General features: G+C 36.8%; 1 protein-coding gene across 1 annotated transcript in view; it reads left to right on the forward strand.

Annotated features, from left to right (window-relative positions):
* SH3YL1 (SH3 and SYLF domain containing 1) overlaps positions 1-21762 on the forward strand; it is a 42616-nt gene extending 20854 nt beyond the window's left edge. The window contains exon 11 of the mRNA XM_026844032.1: positions 21190-21762. Within this exon, the coding sequence (XP_026699833.1) occupies positions 21190-21389 (200 nt within the window). The 3' untranslated portion in view covers positions 21390-21762. The remainder of the gene's footprint in view (positions 1-21189) is intronic.
* Positions 21763-23996: the final 2234 nt, after the last annotated feature.

A 23996-nucleotide genomic window follows, 5' to 3' on the forward strand; every position in this document is an offset into this window, starting at 1 on the left:
ATCTTTAGGAAGCTACATTTTAGGTATAATGGCTAGTGCAGGGCTAGGTTTTGATGAGCAACAAGCTTGTCTGGGTTGCCAACAGTAAGGATTTGCTTTTGGGCAGTGAGGGGGGAGATTGGCATTGTGTTATGAGGCTTTGGTTTTGCAATAGTTACAAAAGTAGTAGAAAGGTTGAAACGTTAATTCTCCTCGTTAGGTGGAAGAAGAGCTAGACTTGTGGATGAAACATTTTTAATTATTTTATGTTGACCTGAGTTATCTAGATAGGTAATGTAATATATCCTTTTTCAAACGCAAGAAGAATGTTAAATGAAAAACATGTTTTTCTAAATTGATAATGTGATACTTGAACTCAGGCACAAGTAGATTGTTTTCATGTAACTGAATAATACTTAAGGTAATGCATTTAGTTTTAAAATGAGGTTCAGTAATGCTTTCAAATGTTTCCAGAAACTTGGAAATACCATGAATTTTATTTTAAAAAACCTATAATTTTCAGAGCCCTTTTACAATTCTGAGAGGAAAAAAAAAAAACAAAACAAAAAAAAACCCCACACAACAAACAAACAAACAAAACAAAAAAACATAATAGCTAATACAGTTATCATGATTCAGTGAAGTATGAAGAATCTCTACTGTAGTAGTAGAGATTTTTCTGGAGACTGTTCAGATAAAGATATTAGATTTGCTTATGAGTATGAAAGTTCATGCCTCCTCCCTTACTAGAATTAGGGATTTGCAGCTTCCTTTTTCCACTTGTCTCCCTCTATGTTGTACAATCTAATAAAAGGACTGACTGGTCCTTCCAAACTTTATTACCATGATCTAACTTTACTTCATCTGGATAGAAGGCATCTCTGGAGTTCTGTACCACACTGTAATATAAATGACCTGTGGTTCTTTAGTGGACTACTTGGACATTGGAGATGCAGGAGTGGTTTATTTTATTAGGACAAATTCTTTTAGATACATTAGGTTGATGGTTTGTCACACTAGAATATCTAATCCAAGATGCTAGATTTTTATCAGTATTATGATTTCTAGTTATTTCTGCTCGGAGTTCTGCTATGGAGCAGCAAGTAACCAAAACCATAGATAAATGACTTATCTGTTTGTCCTCCTAACAAGTTACTAAATACTGTAAAGTTCTGAAAATGTTGCAGTGATGTGGTTTCCGGTGATCTGCTAGTAAAAGCAGAAGCTGGATTAAAGTGAATGTTGGTGAGAACTGAATCATTAACAGGCAATTTGTTCAGAATCAGAAGTCACGTATATTTTCACTTTTTCTTCAGCTCAGCTAATCAGAAAAGGACAGGTTCATGTGTTTAAAAAAGAACCACTTAAAATTGACAAGATGCTGAAACAATCAGGAAACAGATTTGTGGCAGGAATGGGGATGAAAATGCAAAAACTTTTTCCTTCCAAACACTGTTATTTCACTACTCATACACCATTATCAAAAATCATCATGGGCTTGAGTTCTCTGGCCTCGAAAAATGCATACTTGCTTCACATTTCATTCTGCTTCTGCTCAGTAATGTGTTCCTTTTCAGGAAGGGGTGGATCTGTGGCTACAATACTGTAAGACAAAATGCTCATTGTAAACACAAAAGTGGTTCTTTTTATAACAGTGTATTTTGTCATAATTGGAGACAGTAATGATGCCATTTGCATCTTTTAAGCAGTCATATGCTTTGCTTGAGAAACTCATAGGAACTTGTGCCTGTAAAGGCTAAGTGTTCAAGGGTTGTGTTTAGATTTCTCTCAGAAACAGTAGCTTTCTTACGTTTCACAAGTACTTAACCTAAACATTTTAAAATTTAATTTTATCTTGGTGAAAAGGCCCTCTTCTTTTGATTTCTGAACTGAATAAATTATCTATCTGCACACACTGAACCCTTAAGACTATTGTGTAGAAAAATCGTCACATGCAAACTTGATCACAGTAAAACTAAAAAAAAAAAAAATGAGTCATAACTATTTTTTTCAGTGCAAACTTTTAACTTTGATAATAGTACAAAAATATTAACAGATTGTCACTGCTCATTAGAGATATATTTGTATTCTTACATACTGAAAGAAGGGCTAGATCAGGCCTACTGATGAAGACACAGAAGCAGATGAGAAATGTTTTTAAGAAGCTAAAAAAAACTTCCTTCAATGATGGTTTGAGTGATTTGTCAACCTCATTATTAAAAATTCATGTCTTCCAATATGAATTTGTCTGCAGCTTTTAGGCAGTGATGTTTATTGTGACTTTCTTCACTATATTAGAGACCTTTCCTACGCAAAGTATTGGGTTTTTCCCCCCTTTTCCCTTTGAGACAATTGTGCTGTAATCAAACCACCTTTTGATCCTCCTTGATCTTTCTTTTGATTGCTAAACAGATTGATGAACTCTTTGTCATAAGTAATTTGCTTTCCTCTCAAGTTTTCAATAGTGCTACAAATAGCAAATTCTGACATGTGAACTCACTGAGATCAGTAAGGTTTGTGCTCCTAAAAGCTAGATTGAATTTGGACTAAACTCCAGTCCTTACCTTTTGTTATTATTTATTTATTCATTTATTTATTTTAATCTTCTTACATATTGCTACTCTATGTTAAAACAGTTGAGACAGTATTGACCCTTTTTGATTATGTGGTACCATGAGGTTGTAGTAAACTCAGTTTGTGTAACTAAATCTCTCTGAGATGCTGCTTTTCATGGTTACGGTTCTTCAAGAATCTGGTCTGGCCCAATTCTCTATAATTTTGGAGATTATCTCAATGTTTCTTTCAGTAATTTATGAATGCCAGATGGTTCAGTAGATCTATGAAAATCTGTTTGCTGTGAGAATTCCAAGACAGATTTTCATGTCTCCTGAAATGTATTTTGTCAAGGAAACTTGAGGTTCTGTATGTGAATTTCTTTTTGTTAGTACATTATGGTGGGGGTTTTGTAGCCAGTTAAAAACGTAAGTGCTAACTAAGATAACACAATTATTTGGACTAAGAATTCATAGACTCCTTACAAGGTAAAAAGCTTTTTTAAAAAAAAAAAACAAAACTGTTTTGCAGGTCTCTGAGGGCAATAGCATAATTTCTACTTGTGACTTCACCTTCTGTTTCACTTATTTGACTTGAATGCCTGTTCTGCAGTTCAGTTTCCATCTGACTTACAGAGCTACAACCTGTGTGATAATATTAATCAAATTCAGGGAAAAGACAAAATATAACCTGGAATGTGGGCACCATTTAGCTGTCTCTGCATTAATTAGTACCTCTAATTATGTGTACTTCTGAGCTTGTCTAAACACTGTAGTGAGACAATGGAGGTTTTAGAGCTGCTGAAAGAGAGCATCACTCTGTCCTTGCAACTTTAAAACAGGCTTGCTTTGCTAAAGGTGTGTTGAAGCAATTGCTTTATTTTTCTGATCTGCTTCGCTTACTTTTAACAAAACTGGTACTATTTTTGAAAATTTAGAACTTAACTGGAAATCTGACATACAGCTATTTAAATCAGGTATCCAGTTCCACATTTAGAAAGTGCCCACTGACAAAAACACTAAGAGAAATGTAAGTGTGCCCAAATCTCCTCTTAAGTAGTGACTTTTGTCTTGAGCATTTTTATTGTAATTAAGACTAAACACCACAATAGTAAAGTAAAAGTATTTCATCAGTTTTGGGGCCAGTAAAATTCAGGTATTTCTGTGGTATCAGGCTAACTTAATACCTGAATTTTTGCTTTTCCTTTGTTGTCAGAAAGCATGTGCTTAAAGTCTGTCTTTCTAGAATATTGTCAATATTGCAATTTTTGCTTTTTTTCTGTCTGTTCTGGATCAAGATGATTTAAAATGGTGTCATCATTCTGAAGATTCATTTGCCAATTTGAACTGTAGTAAAATGAATCAAAAGCTTTTAGCTTGTAGTTAAGATTCTAAAATGAGGTTTGTACCATGCTATCTGCATAGACCTGTAAGGGAGAAGGAATCCAAAACCTGTTGGTTTTAAGGATGTAGGAAGACTCCATGGTTCACAATGAGGGGGAAAATGCATTTTGCTTTTGAACTGAAAATAAAATTATCCATGGAAACATTATTTATTTCTGTCACTGAGACTGACTGATATTTCAGGAATGTTGGTCCTGAGTCATTTTCATAGGCATTAGACTGTACACTTCTAGAAGTCTATTCATTAGTGAGGATATGAGAGCTTGGAGATGAATAATCAGCTCCACCTGATGGAGTACTGATACAGGAAGCCATTCTTTCAGTTGAGTTTCCCATATTTTCCTGTGATACTTCTGTGCTGTTACTCATTCCATGTAGATAAGGAAGTTAACTGGTTAATGAAATTGTTCTCTAGTTGTGTGTCTTCATGGGGAAGTGGAATAGATATTTTTTGTGGTGAATATAAGATGCTGATTTTGATAATTAACTGAAAACTGGATAAGATAAAATAACAAACTCGGATATATGCCTATTCCTTGAGGTGCTGTGGATGTGTGCTATGTATCTGGAACTGAAAAAGAGCCACTTTTCATTCTTCAGTTCATGAGTTATTTGTTTTCCAAGAAGGGCAAAGATTTGCTGTAGGATCAAGTAGAACTATTTCACATTGTAAGCAGGAACCCTCATCAAGCTGTGCAGTAATCTGTTCCTTCTATAATTTGAGAAGGAACTCTAGCAGATTATAAACTATAATATCAATTAAGACAGTTCAGTGTGACTAATAGATATTTGGTTTAGAAAATTTTTTCAGAGTGAGATATATGATGTATCTTTCATAAGATCCTTCATAATCCTTCATGATATTGTCTGCTAATTTATCAAATATGAAGAAATTAACCCCCTGGAAAGTAACTCAAGTACATTTTTTTGTTGTTGTTTGTTTCTAAGAGTTTTAGCTAAGCTTGGTCTATTTCTGTGTTTTTCATGGCAAGGCTTGTGACATGTTTATATTTAGTTACCAGAAAAATAAAACATCCATCTGGTGGTCCTTCCCAGTATTAATTTTCTTGCTATTATGAGCTCTTTCTTAATACTAACCAAACCCAGGAAATCCCAGGAAATTATTTTTGAGACTATTTTTATCCCTGATTCACTTTTACTAGGATCGTACTATTACTATCATGAATGTAAGAAGTCTGATAATCAAGCTGCTTATGGCTTATGTTGTGGCAAGCTGAGAGGAAAATAATGTAGCATGCATCAAGACTTCACTGGTCATACTGAAACAAATGACTTACTGCGTATAATCAGCTAACTCAAAATACAACAAGGCACAGAGAGATTGAGGTCAGACGTGCTAGGATGAAATTGGGATCTTTCTGATGTGCGCCTGCATTGGCGGAGAGCTGTCATGCTAAATATGAACCAGATACACTGGCATGGGGAACAATATTTTTTCTTGTCATTTTTTAATGGCGTGGAATAAAAATTAGGAAATTAGAGTTAAATCATAAGAATATCTCAGTGCAATCTATGGTTATTTTATGTGTAAAGCAGCATTAAACTGATAATCCTGATTCACATCAGTTAAAATGCGAAATTGTTCATGCGATCATATAAATGTTAAATGATATGTGTTAAAGTCTTTTGTCTGAGGCCCTTGTAAAGCATGCAGCTTAATGTTTTAGCATATTTATGAAATATATGCTTAAAAAGTTGTTTCAGAGCTGTGTACTGCACTAGATAGTACTTTCTTTCCATATTGTTCTAATAGTAGGACAAAGGTAAGTTTCAATTGCTTTCCTATCTATTTATCTAGAAAAGCCTTTGGCAGTATGGGAGCTTCTGCTTCATTAATACTAGTAGAAGCCAAATAGGACTTTTAAGTACCTCAAGGAAGTAATATACAGGATTTCTATCCAGACTGTGGCAAAATGGCCTGTGCTTGATTGACTTTAGATGAAAGCTGACAATGATCTAAGAAATGGAGATCATTTTGCAGTTACAGTAGGGCGATGCTTTACAGAACTATCTTGATAGCAGGGACAAGAAACTTCACTACATCTGAAAACTGCATGTTTGAGAGCATCCTGTCTTTCACATAGTCCCCTTACCTCTGGTGAGAGGCAGGAAGGAAATGGGAGGAAATGCTGCATGTCTGTTCCCAGAAGGATACTGAACATCTACTTTATATTACATTTACTTTATATTAAGTGTTAAGGCAAGACTGATAATATTTCCCTTTCTTTGGGAATTCATTAGTTTTTACCCTGATGGAACAACAATTTTAAATATATTTTTCCATGAGTAGTTGCACAATGGACAAATTCGATTTAGTGTCTGTATAATATCTGCAAGCAGAATTTCTTCATACTTGAACTAAGGGATATTTTCTTTCACAAATTTAGTTAATATAAGCTTTTTCTTTTGAAGGAGCACCTACACAGCCAATATTTCACTTGACATAAAAGCATACATAGCATCACATCATGTTCATAAAAGTATGAAAAATACTGTCAATACCCTTCTTAAGCATTAGCTGAAAATTACAGAGCTGTTTGCCTTTTCATATCATGAACTTTATCATGACTGTGTACTTTTTGGCCAGGCTGATGTAATGAGTTTTCAGCAAAGACTGGCTGTGCTAGCCTGAAAAGTGTAATGTGAACACAGGTTGGGTGATGGTGGCAGTCCAAGATGCTTCATCCTCATGAGGGTGGATGTTGCAAGTTGCAGAGTTTGCACTGAACAGTTTAGGCTCTAATTCATAGGTCTGTGCTGTTCCTAGCTCATACTGAAGTTGTTCTGTGATGAAATAGGGGTATCTACCTTTCTTCTACCAGTTTACACTGTGATCAGATGATACAGATTTGTGCTATGGGATACTGTAAGTGGAAGTACAATTGTTTGGGTCACCATTTGGCAGAGGAAGAGAACATATGTTAAATACCTTTTGAAGTTATAAGCTGATAGAGACCGTGGTTATAGGTAGAGTTAATAATGGCTGTACTGGTGGTAGAGTAACATAACAGCAATGAAAATAAGTAATTGTGGCAAGAGTAGATTCTAGCATATATTTCAACAGCCGCTGAGCCTTAACAAGTGTTTTTAATAAGTGAATAAACTGGCAGAAACAGCATAGAATGAAGTTGGGTTTACTACTTTTTTTTTTTTTTTTTTTTTTTTTTTTTTTTTTTTTTGGTTAGGCTGTATAGTGTTTCCCAGACTGGGGTAAAAGCTAAGATTTATATCAAGTGACATAGCTCATGCGCCAGCAACGCATCAGCAGAGCTTTTGAATCTGACTGTACAGAGATTTAAGAAGCAAGATGCGGTGTATTCAGGTTGATATGTTAACTCAGTATGTGTAGAGGAAGCATGGAAAAGCTTGTCTATGTAACAGAAGATCCACAAGATTCCTAAGTTGTCAGTTTGACCTGAATAAAACAGTTCTCATTACTGTACTGTACTTTTCAGAATATGAAGGTTATGCATAGCATTGCGTCTCAGCTTTATGATTTCAGAGCAGGCATTATTTGCATTAATGTCGTCTTGAACATAATAAAGCCCTTGACATTGATGTAGTTTATTTGACCATTTCAGTTTGAATTAAAATTTAAATGTTTTTTGAAAAGTCAGAAAAATCTAAAAAGTAATCAGCAAAAGTACTGTTATGGAATTGACTCTAGCAAGCAGGAGGTGATATTTTTATATCCTAAATATCAAATACATCCACAGATGCTTGACAAAAAAAGGCATTTCTTTAACGCAAAAGCTGAGTTTGCTGAAACAAAGATAGAAAGCTTTCCATCAGCACATGAAGATGATGAACCAGCATGTTCCCTAGTAGGCCAGAAACTCAAAAGCAGTGAAATATGTTTCATACTGAATGAGCTTAATTTGCACAGTAACTTAAACTTTAAATATAGTCAGGTCTGTTTCAGTCACGAATGAAACCACTGGTTTTGTTCGCTAGATCTGACACCGTTCAGTAGTGACATGGAAGCTGCTTTGAAATGGTCTATTTTCAGTTTATGTGGAAAGAGGTCAAAAATACTTACGCCTTTTTCTGGGTTTTGCGAGTGTATTATAAAAGTGTGTATAATACCCCTATTCCATGCATACAGATTTGCAGCTGATGATGAATTTCTTATCTGTTGAGACTCTGGAGCAAAACTGACAGTAGCATGTCTTGTATGGAACATCTGGCCCAAACTTTTTGCTTTGTACTGTCTTTAACAACAAGTATAAAACATGATACAGTTTTTACAGCCACCATTTTTTTTGTTAATGGAGAACATAATTATGAAGTTATTCCAGAAATCAACTGGAGGGCTTTGTAACACTGGAGACCTGGACAAAGTACCTGGTCAAATACCAAGTAATAGATAGTGTTTAGCTCTGCAACTAACTCAGAAAATAGGGCTTGCTGAGACAGTTCCCATGGAAGTGGAAGAGGGCTTAACATTTGGGTTTGTACTCCTTTCCAGGACTGGCGTGTATATTTAGTATACAGAGGTATTAAAGAGTGTAGTTCCTGGAATGTTACAGGCCTTCCTTGACATTATCCAAGGTACTTTGAACGTTTTGAAATTGTCTTAAATCTACAGCTCCTGTAACAAAACAGACATCAGGTCGTCTGGATATAGGATGATTCTTTGCCTGTCAGCATTTGTAGAATAGAGCAAAACAACTGGTGCCTGCTCCTTCTTCAGAGCAGGTTTGTGCAAGTAGGCATTTGTGTGGGCATTTAAAGGGTAACACTTTACAGCAGTGTCAGTGAAGCTCGTTTACCCCACAAAGTCCATCCTCATTTTCTTGGTTATGAAGAAGGAATAGATTTCAGATTTCAATGTTGATCTTAAATACTTTGGTAATCATAAGAAGCTTTTTTTCCTAAAAAGAGAAAGTCAAGTGGTTTACTTACCCAAAACAGGCCATAGTTAGTGTTAAAGAAACATCTAAGGCAAGAGATTATTTGTTCTGAGCATGATTTGCTGAATATCATGTCTCCTGACCTTTGATCAGATGAGCATTATTGGAGATTAATTGGATCAATGATGGCATATGACATACTTCAAGTATCCGTACAGAAAGATTTATGCTTATATCTAATTATAGGAGATTAGTACCTGTAGATATAAAATGTCAAATCTACCGTGCATACTTAGTCCTTTCCAAACATCTGTTCAATGAGATCTGAGGTTGTTGTTTTGTGTATCCTGAGGGTTTTTTGAGGTGAGTCTACATTTGAAAAACAAAATTTAAAAGGCCATTAAGGAAATTAATAGTTGAATGTGGGTAGGACATTTGAGATTTCACTTGTAAGATTGAACAAACACTTGGTCTGTAATTTGTCCAGAAACAATTACAGTGACATTTGTAAATAGGTATATGTCTGTTTTGCTCTAAAAGCTGAGATAAAACCTGTTCTTCGTAGGTTAAAGGCTGAGAGGTATGATCTAAGAATATGACAAAGGAAGCACAGGGGCTTGAAAAAAAGAACTGATCTGTGTACTTGTGTGATTCAAGAACTGAAATTATTTTCATGACTTCTAGTATTTAGGATACAGTTGGGCTACTTTTTTTTTTTTTCCTGAATGAGAGTTGCATGGAGACCTTTTTTTCATAGTGGGCATTAGCACATGTAATATTTTGTTGTCATACAGGACCTGAGAAGTTAACTTCTTTAGAGAGTCTCAGTGTGTAACATACAACAATATGCTTCTGCTTTACTCCTTTTTCCCCACCCTGCACTAGCTGATGTTTCATCTTGTCTTGAGAAAAGAAAGCCATGACATCTTTTAGTTTATGGCCCGCTTTTTCTCTGTGTAATAACTCACATGGCACTTCTTTCATCCTTTCTCTGACTTTCCTTACTTCATCGTAAGTCTTGAAACAGAGACCAGTTGTTACTTTCCAAAGATGATGCTGCTTTAGGCCTATCACCAAGCATAGTGAATGATAAAACCTAAGAATGGACATTGGCCAATAAGTATCTAGTAAGTGAATCTTAACTTTATAATGTATATTGTTTCTGCTTATCATGATGCTGTAACCTAGGTAGTTTAGTAATCTGTTTTAACTTTTGTGCAACCTAGCTGTGAACATGAACTCAACATCACCTTTGTGGGTCTGTCCCCCAATTTTAAGCCAAAGTTCACATTACCTAAACAGTATTTCTTAGAAACTACTTACGAATAGTAAAGCCTCAGAATTCAAATATCAAAGCATGGATTATTAATTGCATTAAACTTCTACATTCATAAAATGTTACGAAGTATAAGTATACAGTGAACAATACCTAATGAGGTCTTAATCTCCAAGATGCCTTTTCCAAAAGTCACATGGAATAAGATTCTGTATCTGTCATGCTTTTGTTATTGCATGTCATCATAAAGTGGATATTTTGAAGCAATGTTGTTTCAATATTTTATAACATCACTGTGGAAATATTTTTTTTCTTTGTTCACATTCTAGCAAGTAAATGAGCCAGTTCTTTTTAATAAAGGAATTACATATAATATATGCAAGAGTTTTTTTAAATTTGAGAAAGTGTTAAAACTGGTAGTCGCACCTATTGCAAGCCATATATTTCCTATTTAAATAACAGAATACTGATTTCTGTTGCAGTTTTCATCATTTTGATTGCTTTCTAACCTCTGAGTGGAAAAATTGTAACAGACTTTGTTGTCTGTGTGCAAGTAGTTAGTAATAAACATACAATTATGTACTTTTGTAGCTTTATTTCTTTACATCCTAGAGTATCGTTTCCTGTGTTTTCAAAGGTATTCTGTGCATTTTTGACTGTTATCATTACAAATGAAATATTTTCCATTATTGTGTTTCTAAGGGTACAAGTTTAGTCATGTCCATGCATACTCTCAGACAACTGAACTATTTCCAAGATTGTCTTTTAGAATATCAACAAAGTGAATCTTCAATTGTTTCTTTGTTCTAACTCATCAGTGTGACTCATTAGAATTATTCTGATCAAAACCAGTTAATTCACATCTTGAATTTAAAGCTTATATTCCTTCGTGTTTTAAAACTCTTACTTAAAAGCAATTACAAAATGTAGTGGTGATGTAAGGCATGAGATGCTTAAAATTAAAGGACCAAACTGCTTGCAAGAAACTGTCATGTAGGAATAATTAGTGGTTTCCTAAAAAATCCAGAACTAAGCTTTACATCTTTCTTCCACACACTCCATCTCAGTCCCCTTCCAATGCTTCTTTGACTATCCCTAACACGATTCACCTAGGAAATCAAATCTCTGTATGACATAACTTTGTATTCATAAGTTATTTTCATAGCTGCTATTTAACGTAGTAATTCAGTAATAGACATAAAATATAATGGAAGCCAGGAGGGTTATATGTAGTAAAAGGTAGATACTCCCCAGTGTGACTGACAGTTTGCTCATTATTGAAAAAGGTGCTGTATCACTGAGACTATTAGTAGTTTCAGCTTCGTAACTCTTTGGAGAAAAGAGCGCTGAAGAATTAGCATTATATCAGTCAACACTCTGTCCAAATACTCACTCCATATTGGTAGTTCAGCAGACAATTAGTACTTTGACTTCAACCTGACTAATGCTTTTCATAACTGCTTTCTAAATTAATAGTAACAGCTCAGTTTTAGCCCTGTTTTCTTAGTCTCTTTGAAATAGCTGCACCATTTAATTCATGTGCTGGTATTCTTATGGTCAGGGAACATATAAAGGCACTAATCACAAAGACATCTTTATTTTCTCTCCTAACTTTGCATCCCTCTAGTCTTGTTTGCTAACTTCCTTTTTTTGTCTTTGGTAACTTTGGAACAGGTTCCATTATTGTACACAGAGACTTCTCTCCTTTCAAAACCTGCTAATACTAAAATGCTTTATAGAACTGATGACTTCTTGTTGGATTAATGATCGTCAAACTAATGAGTGACATCTGTGTTCAACACTGTATTACGTTGAATTCTAATATGGCTCTGGGTTTAGAGTTCTGAGATTTGGAATGCATCTATTCATATTCAAAATCTATATCCCTCTGTACTGAAGTTTCTTTAAATTATCTTAGACTCATAGAATGGTTTGGGTTGGAGGGAACCTTAAAGACCATCTAGTTCCAACCCCCCTGCCATGGGCAGGGACACCTTCCTCTAGATCAAGTTGCTCAAAGCCCCGTCCAACCTGGCCTTGAACACTGCCAGGGAGGGGGCAGCTACCACTTCGCTGGGAAATCTGTTCCAGTGTCTCACCACCCTCACAGGAAAGAATTTCTTCTTTATAGCTAAATTAAATCTACCCTCTTCCAGTTTAAAACCATTAGCCCTCATCCTATCACTACCCTTCCTGATAAAAAGTCCCTCCCCATCTTTCCTGTAGCCCCCTTTAAGTACTGGAAGGCCATTATAAGGTCTCCCCAGAGCCTTGTCTTGTTCAGGCTGAACAACCCCAACTCTCTCAGCCTGTGCTCATAGGGGAGGTGCTCCAGCACCCTGATTATCTTCATTGCCCTCCTCTGGACCTGCTCAAGGAGGTCCATGTCCTTACACTGGGGGCCCCAGAGCTGAACATGGTACTGCAGGTGGGTCTCATGAGAGTCAAGTAGAGGGGGAGAATCGCCACCCTCAACCTGCTGGCCATAATTCTCTTGATGCAGCCTAGGACACAGTTGGCTTTCTGGGCTGCAAAAACACATTGCTGGCTCATATTCAAGTTTGCATCCAGTAATACCCCCCAAGTCCTTCTCAGGGCTGCTCTCAGTCCACTCATCCCCAGCCTGTATTTGTGCTTGGGATTGCCCTGACCCATGTGCAGGACCTTGTGCTTGTTCTTGCTGAACTTCATGAGGTTTGTACGGGCCCACCTCTCAAGACTGTCAAGGTCCCTCTGGATGGCACATCCCTTCCCTCCAGCGTGTGGACCACACCACACACCTTGGTGTCGTTGGCAAACTTGCTGAGGGTGCACTCCATCCCTCTGTCCATGTCACCAACAAAGATGTTAAACAGCGCTGGTCCCAATACCGACCCCTGAGGAACACCACTTGTCACTGCTCTCCAGTTGAATATCTAACCCTTGACTGCCAACTCTTTGAGTGTGACTATCCAGCCAATTCCTTATCCACCACGTGGTCCATCCATGAAATCCATGTCTCTCCAATTTAAAGACAAGGGTGTCCTGTGGAACGGTGTCAAAAGCTTTCCACAAGTCCCAGTAGATGACGTCAGCTGCCCTTGCCTTATCCACTAATGCTGTAAACCATCATCAGAGGAGTGTGTCACCCTTAAGGTATCCTTATCAGCCCTCTGTTTTTCTGTTAAGATTTCCCAGGTAGCTATGCTTTGTCCCTTTTCATTTGCTAGATAACATTTTCTAAGGACAATTCATAACTACATTTGTTTTGGATTCACCTCTTCCTGCCTTACTCTGGTACTCCTTTGTTAAATAATTATGAATTCAAGCTAAAAATGATCAAACAGAATCTGAATTTGCCTGTTGCTGACTACTGCAGAACAAGTGTGATCTTCAAATTTAATTTCTTTAGAAGTTCTCACTTTCTGAGCAATGAGTCCTACAAATTGTTTTCTGAATACCTTCAAAGATGCAGTCTTTTCTTTCCCTTTCCACTTTTGTCCTGCTATGATTCAATTGTTGCAACATCCTTCTCTCTGACCTTTGGAAATTCAATATTCCTTTGCTCTCAGATAGATTCAGGTCTTACTTCAAAGTTAATTTCCTGCCCTATCACTTTGCCCATCCTTTACATACCTCCGCTGACTCTCAGGTTAAGTGTGTCTTTGAACTCGAACAGAACCAAAAGCGCTCTCCCTGCCAGCTCCAGCTTTCATCCAATTCTTGTATTACAGATTGAATTTAGTAGTACACCTTCCTACTTCAAAGTTAAACTTTATGCCATTTCTCTGCCTGCTTTTAGGCATCATCGTAGCCCACTGCTGCTGCATTCCTCAAATCTAAATTTTAGGTCTTTAGTTCCTACTATCATGAACCGTAGCACTAATTCAGAAGCTATTCTTATCAGTAATAGTTACTTTGATGCCTTTGACCACCCCTTGCCTTCCACATTCTAATGCATAGTATGCTAGATCTAGCAGAAAATGTATCTCCTCTTTGGTTCTTGCAGTTCTTACCCAGATCCTACCCAAAATATAGCTCAGTAAGATTCAAGTCTGAAAATACCAAAGAGGAGGGGTGACCGTAATTACTGTAAGAACTGGACCAGTTTAAACCACTCTCAACAGTGAGTGCAGAATAATTGTTGTTGACTGGATTCCGTGCTCAAATTCTAGTTCTGTCCTTAAAGCTGACTTTCACTGTAGTACAGGAACTCGGATATACCGTAGAATGAACTATAAGACATTTGTTCTTACTCTATCCTTCACCCATTCTGCAAGGATCCAATGTTATCTTTTAGTTTCCAGATCTAGCTGATGAGCACAGAAAATCCAGAAATATCTGTAAGATATTTACTCTTGCCATTTAATGCCTCATCTCATTCCTGATACTTCTTGTCCACCAATAAGTCTTTCTCTTCAGGCTCTTACTTTATTAAACTCTGATCCTGGTCTTTACCCAAACAGTAGCCTAGTGGCTCTGTCAGTCCTAGTCTAAACTGGTCTTTTGCAACAAAGAACAGCCATATTAGCCTCTCATGGGACTGCTAGTGAGCTTAGCTTTTACATACTTGAATTCCTGCTCTTAGCCTAGCTTTATCATCACAAAGCATACATGCCCTCCTTACTAGACCAGCAGTTAAGTAAGTTCTTTCATTATAATTATTAGTTAAAGTTCAGCAATGACCTTGAGCCTAAACAGCCTTAACCCTAATCTTTGCTGTAGGAGAAGACACTTTTGCAAGAACTGTCACAGGGGAAGACTACTCAGTTCATGTAGCTTAAACCAAAGTCAGGATCAAAGTGCTTTATTAATTCACTAATAATAGATAATAAGCAGTAATCTGTGAAGTATGCATTCAGGATTAATATCAGCGTTACAGCAAATAAATCACAATTAGACAACTACAAAAAGAGGTTTCTAAATGCAACCTCCAAAGTTTCAATTGTGCTTCCAGGCATGCATGCATGTTATGTGTACAAAGCTCTGCATTCCTGCACCTCCCCCCTCACGGTAATATGGGTTATGAGCACACACAATCTATTCTGGCGGTGCAGGTTCTCATACATGCACAGATCTCTTGTTGGAGATGTAGGTACTGCATGCAGCTCTATGTGAGCTCCTGCAGCTCCCTACAACCCACTGACCCATATGTTGACAAGAAAGCCCCGTCATGAGGTCACAGATGCACAAAGAGATGTGAGTCCCTACTAAGTGCATTCCCCTAGCTGGGGACAGGCTAGTCACAGTGTCTGACAGGGAGGCTGGTCTGTCTGGCCTAGATGGAGTGATGCTGGGCAAGGTGACTTCCATTTGTATCAAACTGAGTTTTGATTTCTTCTGTTCCAGTTCAAACTCTCTCCCAATTAGAAATTTTCATGCTGCTTTTATACACCAGGGTAACTTTGTTTCAAAAGTCACTGAAGTTTTTTATTGAATCACGGAATGGTGGAGGTTGGAAAGGGCCTCTAGAGATCATCTGGTCCAATACCCAGGCTCAAACAGGGCCACTGAGAACCAGTTGCCCAGGACCATGTCCAGATGGCTTTTGAACAGCTGCAAGGATGGAAACTCCACCATCTCTCTGGGCAACATATTCTAGTACTCAGTCACCCTCAAGGTAAAAAAGTGTTTCCTGACATCCAGAGCGCACCTCCTGACAAGATCCTGGCTCCATCCTCTTTCCACCCTCCAGGCAGTTAGGTAATTATAGACATTGATGAGATCCCCCAGAGCTTTCTCTTCTCCAGGCTGAACAGTCCCAGCTCTCTTATCCTTTCCTCATAGGAGAGGTGCTCCAGTCCCTTCATCATCCCCATGGTCATTTTCTGGATTCCGTCCATGTCTCTCTTGTGCTCTCTCTCTCGCTCTCTCTCTCCATGTCTCTCTTGTACTGAGGAACTCAGAACTGAACACAGTACTCCAGGTGTGGCCTCACCAGAGCTGAGCAAAGGGGAAGAATCACCTCCCTTGATCTACAGGCTCCTGTAAAGCTGTTGAATCAAGCTAATGATTGTCCTCCTCTTTAACATGTCCTGTTGGGGCCTGATAATAGTCATCTTTTTTAGTATGATCATTTGGGTCAAGCATCCTTCAGGAAGTTTAATGTAATCAACATACGTATACATACACAGTATTTACACTCACAGTCATATCTTAGCAGGTGGTGTTGTCCAGACCATTCACTAAGGGTGGACACTAAAATCTATAAACTCTTCATTGTTGCTGACGCCAAGTATCATTTTTTACTGAGAGATTTGCAGGACCCAGTAATTAACCTAGTTCTTCAGCCTACTTTGTATTCTTTTCTGAACTCTAATTATAAACTTAATACTAATCCTTTCCAAACAAAAGCCCAGTGTCCCATAATGGGTAGAGAACTAACTGTTCACTGTTACAGTTCTCATCCTAAACCTATGAGCAATATCCGAGGCTTTCAGTGCCTCTGAACACTGTACTAGTGATAGTAAATCTTTCTGATACTTGATATATTTGTTTTTAAAAGCATAGATGCTTCCATTTGTCTAGATCCATTAGTTGTTTTCCATTGTTTGTTCTGTTTGTTGGTTTTCTCTTACTTCTACTGCATAAACAGGGTTCATATGGTTGCTTAGTTTTCTAGGTCTCCATTTAACCAATGAGAATTCTATTACAGCTCTTCTGTAAGCTGACACTTTTTGGTGCAGCTTTTATGGCAGCACTATACAACTTCTGTCATTTCCGATGCTGGAGACTTATCTGACTTTTAACATTGTGTGTGGCAGTTCCAGTCACTCCTCTCTACTTCTTTACAAAATACAGAGAAAGTAGAAGTTGGTATGTTGAATGTGTTGCTCATTCAGATTGCTTTTTAAATAACCAAAACTACAGCCATGCATTCTAAAGGTTGCACAAAAATTTTAGTAAGAAAGACTATTCAGTTTCAAGGCAAAATATCTCTCCCTAAACAATCAAATTTTCCTATGGTATGTTGCATCCCAACAGAAGCAATGTTATAACCTTTCAGCTTCAAAAGAAACCAGACTCACAGCCCATTCACCAAAGTAGAGATTTAGCAGAAAGTGCATAATATATGGACAGTCGACAACAGGGTTACCCTGTAGGTCATAAGTACCCTTGATCACATGGCTCATTGATGGTGACAGTTGAGTCAGGGCTCCTTTTTTGAAAGCTCTTTAATACGATTCTGTCTCTCAACTCAGATTTAGTTTTTGAGAATGTAATAAGCTGAACCCAAAATGATGTGAAATGCCAGTTCTTCTCTAAAAAACAGTCTTAGAATCAGCCTATGGGTTTACTACTATTTTACAGATTCGTATTAGAATGTGAAACTAGTGGCTATCCCTACTAGTAAATTAAAATGTGAAGGCATGGAACCAAGCACTATAACTCAGTTACCTATGTGGTTGTGTTGTTAGAAAGTTCCTTGGCATTATTGCAGCTAGCACTTTCCCACATAATTCATAGATGTGGTTTAGGAGTTAGTACAGTATAGAAACCAGTAGGTAATTTGGATGTGGCTCTTTTCTTTGGATGGTGAGCATTTACTAGTATGTGTGTGGCCAGTCTATGCCAGTTGGCCTCAAAAGCAAAGGCTCTGGCACCCTTCAGACAGTTAATAGAAATGTAGCCAGTGTATCTGTTCTATAGCAACCTTCTAGAGATTGCTTTCATTCTGTGGTAAATGTGCTGTAATTAACGATAGATTTAACGTTCTTTCATTCACTCGGGCTGGTACTGCAGCGCACCCAAGAGGCCATAAATTCACTCTAGTTTGTACCTCATCAAGCCCTTAATCCATAGCAGCAATCCTTAACGAAAAGTTCAAATCATTATGATATATAAAGGTGAATAAAAATAAAAGGATATTGTGGTCAATTAAAGGATATTTGCTATCAAGCGTATGCTATAACTATGTATGCTAGAGCACTGAATATGTATGCTGGCTGTTGCTCTCAATGATCTTCAGCCAGAATTTCTGTATTTCTGTTTTGACCACTGTGTTTGTAGAAGTGTGCTGCGTGTATTCAGATACCATTAATTAAGGATTTTCCACAGTGTAATTTGTTTTTATTCCAGTGTGCATGCTCATAAATCTCAATGATTTCAGTATCGTATGCTGTATGTAGCACTGTAGCACCATCTTGTGTGAGCTGCAAATGTGGATTCAATACATGCATTCAGCAATCTTCATGTTGACTATAACAACCTTATTTAAAACCCTTTTATGTAAAACTGAAATCAAAAAACAATAATGTGAAATAGTTCCTCTTTATAATATATGTGGTAGATTTCATAACAGTGTATTCATTTAAGATAACTTTTTGATGATCCATATAAATATGAGGCATGGGATGCTGCAATCTAGAGGCAATAAATATGCATTTTATCTGTTTTATGATGCTACAAAAATACAGAATTAAAGCATAGATATTAGAATCTTTGAGAAATAAATCTATAGTATGGGAAAGAGTTGCTAGGGAAAAGTAAGAATTGTTATGAAATAGCTGACAAGAATAAAGCTGGAAAATGCTTCTAAGTAGTAGCAGGTGGCAAATGGGCAAGGACACAGAACTCTGTTAATATAAGCTCTAGTACTTTGAGATTTCTGTTTGGAAAGATACACATGCACAGGGGCAAATAGTGCAAAGGTAGATGCATAAAACAATCTTGTTTGTATGACAGAGCAGTTATTGGAGGCATGGTTGTGGTGCATCAAATGCACTGCTATACTTTAATGTCTCACATGCAGTTCTTTTGTTCCACCTTTTAATGCTTTAATTTCTGTCTAGTTTCCCTTCATTTTTCTTCCTACTTTTACTGAGTGAATTTCAGTATACTCCATAGTTTGTGTAGGAATTATAGTCTTAATGCAAGTTCAGCTATGGAGGAGGTGACTGACTTGCTGCCATTGCTACAAGTCCAGCATATTGAAGTGCTGGTGACAGTTCTGTTGAATGTAATGAAAAGAAGCTCTCACCATCACTTTCAGCACTTTGGGCAGTTATAAATATATAGTAACTCTAATTCTTGAATGATAATCCATTTGAACATTTAGGTGATGGAAACACATATGGTTAAGAACCCAAAATATAATAATTTGTAGCCTTCATCATAACTTATAAAATGTACTTTAACCCATGTGTGCTGTCTGAATGTGGCACAAGGGTAAAACACCCCCTTTTCATGTGCAACTCAGTCATAACTGTTTTCATGCTTTAGCACCTAAAGTGTCCTGAGCCACAGTATTTTCTTACTATTCTTCAATTAAAAGTAGGAGTAAAATTCAAAGTGTCTTTTACTTTTGTGGGTTTTGCTATGATTTCCTCAATCAAAATAGCTTCTAACCACATTTTGCATGGGAACATATCATCCTGACTGCATCAAATGCTTGAATTCTTGGAGAAAGATCATGTAATTGCTGAATAATCTGTCAGGGTTTCAAGTATGAAAGTAAAAAAGATATTTAGAAAAGCTTTTTTTGGTAGGAGTAACTGGTGGAGATAAGGACCTGATAAACATGGCTATTCTCATCTGGATTTGTTTTCACATCAAAGGAAATAGTGGTCTGTGACTTTAGATCATGAATATAGATATCAGGAGAGAGACTGATCAAGGAAGACAGCATTTGACTTCTCTGCAACCAACACTCTCCCAGCATGTGGCCAAATATTTTTGTATTAAACTTTGATAGTTTAGCAAATGCAGATCATGAAAGGGAAGAACTGTGCTATGGAATGAACATAAATATTGACAGATGCTGGCAAAAAAAATCTCTGCTGTCTATGCATACATTTGTTGTCCATTATTCTTCTCCGTCCTATTTTGTATTTGTTTGCGTTTGTGAGGCTTGGGGGGAAATGATTTTTTCTCTTTTCTTTTGAAGTGATAAAAGCAACTAGAAGAGAAGTTCTGTGGGTATCAGTTGTTGACAACAGACTGCCAAAAAAAAAAGTTCTGTCAGTGCTTCTTTCACCATCCTTTTGGCTCTCTACTTGCAATGCATAGACTAAGAAGAGGCTGGGTTTCCCCTTTTGCAACACAGTTTTGGCAGCAAGCAGGTGCAGCTAATGCTAAAAGCCTTTAATCTTGCATGCTTGAGCATGTGTGCAACCATCATGTCCTTATGATCAATAGACCCTGAAATCTCCCCCACCTGACTGTGTAAATGTTTCCTCTTAACTAGTCTTCCACTGCACTGTCTGTTTTTCACTTTTAGATGCGTTCATGGGGGGGAATTTAACTGTTTGCTAAATCAACATTAAACAAACGCAACTACCTCGTATAGTTCGGACAGTTAAAGGAATTGAGAACAAACATAATTATTAGCAAATTGAAGATACTTAGATTAAAAGTTCAACAGTAATAAACATTGAGATATATTGGCTAAAAAATTGTCAAAAGGAATGGAGGCTGGATAATAGTATCCAAGACTTTAAACTAGATCAGAAGACTGATGACTCCAATCCCAGCTGAGGACTGAAAGAGTTATGTAAGAGACTGGTGGAAAGAGAATAAAAGCCATTTGTATATGCGGTCTGAAATAGCGCTGTGCAAGCCAAGTCACTTCCAGTACATCAAACCATAATCAGTTCTTTCCACTAGCACATCAAATCCTAGACACTGCAGACTCTCTGAGAAGAGTGGAAGTGCTGGGAATATTTTGTATTTTACCATTCTACATTCTGAGTGTTGATAAAAAAAGTAAAAATCTTTGCTTTACGTTTTGCAGTTTCTATGAAGAAACTGTCCCAGAACACCCACCAAAACTAAACCCAGAAGTGGTTCTGTTCAGGAATCTTTCAGGAAGCACTCGCATGTTCTTCAACACACCACTTTTGATCACACCGTGTCTGACTGTATGAGGCATACAGAAAAACCTGCTTATCTTCACTTTGTATAGAATACCACTTTATTAAGTAGACTGTGCTGATAGGCTAGAATCCAAATTTGACTTAAATAAGAATGTAGTGGAAGTGGAGGATTTTTTTCATCAATGGTTTATATACTCAAATTATTCTGGTGTCTTTATCGCTGTTTTCTACTGTGATTTAAGAATATTATATTAAAGGACTTCCTGTATGTGCAGTTTCCTAATTTTTTTATTTCATTTCTTTCACTTCAGGTAACTCTTGGAGTAATCCAGTAGAAGTAACAGCACTTTATTCGTTCGAAGGACAACAGCCAGGTGACTTGACATTCAAAGCTGGAGACAAAATCACAGTCACAACCAAAACAGATTCCCAGTTTGATTGGTGGGAAGGAAGAATAGGAGGACAAACTGGCATCTTTCCAGCCAATTATGTTGCCATAAGTAACAGCTAAATTTGTATAGAAGAAAATGGTGGAGCAATAATATATTTACACTGAAAAACATATTTTAACTTTTCAGATTCTATTAAATGAGATTCCTATCAAGACTATTCTAACACAAAAGAGAAATGCATTAAATGACCTTAACTTTCTCCTGAACTTATTTCTTAAATAAACAGTAGGTGATAGTCAGTTTATGACGAAGTTTTATTTTTGAGCAAGTTGCAATATAAAAATTTGTGTCTAGTTTCAATTTTGTCTTGCTGTATGGATTTTTTTTATATGAGGGGAAAATTACAAAAAACTTAAGACTAGACATACTGAAAAAATACTGATTTCTATTAAATTATAATTTATGGTCTCTTTCTATAATAAATACTCTCAAATTTGCTTCAAAGCATCTCTGAGTTGGAGTTCTTTACTTTTACTAAACACAGATATTTTTTTGCAGGTATGGAAGAAGAAATTACCCTTGTATGTGATTTAAAAAATTACTTTAGGCATTGCAGTTTCTCTTAGTAACTACTTTAGGTCTGGTCCCCAATGTTTGTCCTTGTTAGACATACAAAGATCTTTTTTTAAACAACTCTGTAACAGTCAAACAGTTCAGTTTGATAGCTTGTCTTCTGTTGCCCTCATCTTTGAAGAATTTAAGCACTTCTGAAAGTTTGTTTAATAAAATACATGTATAGTCCCTCCCAGAAAATATATAGGCTTATGATGTCCCTTGATTCCTGTAGGAACTTGTTCCCCAGATGGAAAGCAAGATAGAGAAATCTCTGCCTCGTTAACAAGTGAGCTTGCACAACTCTTCCTGCTTCTTCCCAGTTAAGATTTTTTTAATGTTTAAGGAAAGAGCAACATAAATTACAGTATAATCAGAGTAAATTATTAACAGTAAAATAGGGAAGATATTTCTGTAGGATATATGTAGTAGTAATGTATAACACTATCATTCTCAGATTTTCACTTTATTTTGAGCATTTTTGTAAACCAACTTCATTTTACAGATGCAGATATTGACTTGAAAGTTGATGTGACAAAGCAGAGGTGAGAATGAGACTTGGAGTTTTTGAGAACCAGTTTAGTTTCCTTCTTATTGCTGCATATGCTGAATTTGCCTCTTACATGGAGTTAATGCCAAGATTATAATTATACTTCTTCAGTCTAAGCTTTCCCCACTTGAAAATGTATTTTGTTAAGTCCTTGTTTCTTCTAACAAGTGCCATGAGTATCAGATGGAAAATGAGTATGTGTGATCTTTCCAGCAGCCAAGTTGCAGTTGATCTGCTGCTATGATCTTTTAATCTATCAGGTTCTGTTTAAGTTATATGAATGGCAAGGTTAAGCTTAGTATAGATGAAGACTTATCATCATTAGAAGATCATTCTGTTCCACTCATTGGCAAAAGTTTCTGTATTTCTTTCAGACTGGGACACTAATTTTTGATTACAAACTCAAAATGAGACAGAAGAGACTGAAACCATAGTCAAATGTGTTTACTATCTTTCAATGAAAATCCTTCATATTCTTTGCCTCATAGACCAGACAGATGTTTGTGATCTGTCTCCAGACAGATACCACCACCAGATGCATACTGCTTGCAGGTGATTTTTTAGAAAGTATTTTCCAGCCAGTTGGGAAGAGTTCTGTAACCTTATATAGCTGCAGTGGAATTGTTAATGTATGCCTTTAGAAGGACAGTTGTAGCACCTGCCAGTTTGAGGTGAGAAAGCAAATTCTTTGTATTAAGCAAAAAACCACTAAATCATCCAATATCAAGACTCACTGAACAGGATTAATAATAATATCATACACCCAGAAGGTAGGTATGCCATATATTCACAAAGAATCACTCCTGCATTTATTATACCCTGTTGCTGCACTTTAGTTACGCAGTACAAGCTAAAGCAACCAGTGGCACAATTGTGCTGTAGTACTTCACCTCCAGAATGCTGGCTGCTTTTTCCGCCTGTGTACTTGCTTTTGTGTGGGGTTGTTAAAGCTTATTAACTCATCTCAAGTGTCTTCTATGAAACTCAGAATTTATGAATTTGCACAGTAAAATCTTTTTATTGTTTATGTAAATTTGGTTTCTTAGATTGCCTTAGTGGAGTTTGGGGAAAAATGAGGATTATCTAATCCTAAGTGTTCGTGATAGTCTGTAGACTCTGCAGGATAGCACTGATTAAGTACTAAATCTAAGCTGCATTTTGAGAGGGAAATACTAAAAGGGATGTGTATCTTATACCTGGAACATTTCTTTCTTCATCTAAATATAATATAGGAAAGAGAAGGTTTAGTAGATTAGCCTAATGCAAGAAAAGACATTGATTGTCAAAAACAAACCTTCAAGCACTACAGAACTCTACTGGCCGATTCTACATGCCTTAGACACAGGCTAGATCAACCCACGTCAGTGGATTTAGGCTAATTCCAAAAGTTGTCACAGTAAAAGGCAGTCTGCGTGATTTGGTACACTTAAGAGATCTATAAGGAACAGGTAATAATATAGCAGGTTGTCTGCAGGAGATCTAGGAGCAAAAACTTAATAGATATACAGTCACCCAAAAGACACATGTTCTGGTAAGAGGTTTTCTGTGAAAGAAAGTCCAGATA

The sequence above is a fragment of the Athene cunicularia genome (genome assembly GCF_003259725.1).
Source record: "Athene cunicularia isolate RWA chromosome 3 unlocalized genomic scaffold, athCun1 chr3_part1, whole genome shotgun sequence".
Taxonomy (NCBI): Eukaryota; Metazoa; Chordata; class Aves; order Strigiformes; family Strigidae; genus Athene; species Athene cunicularia.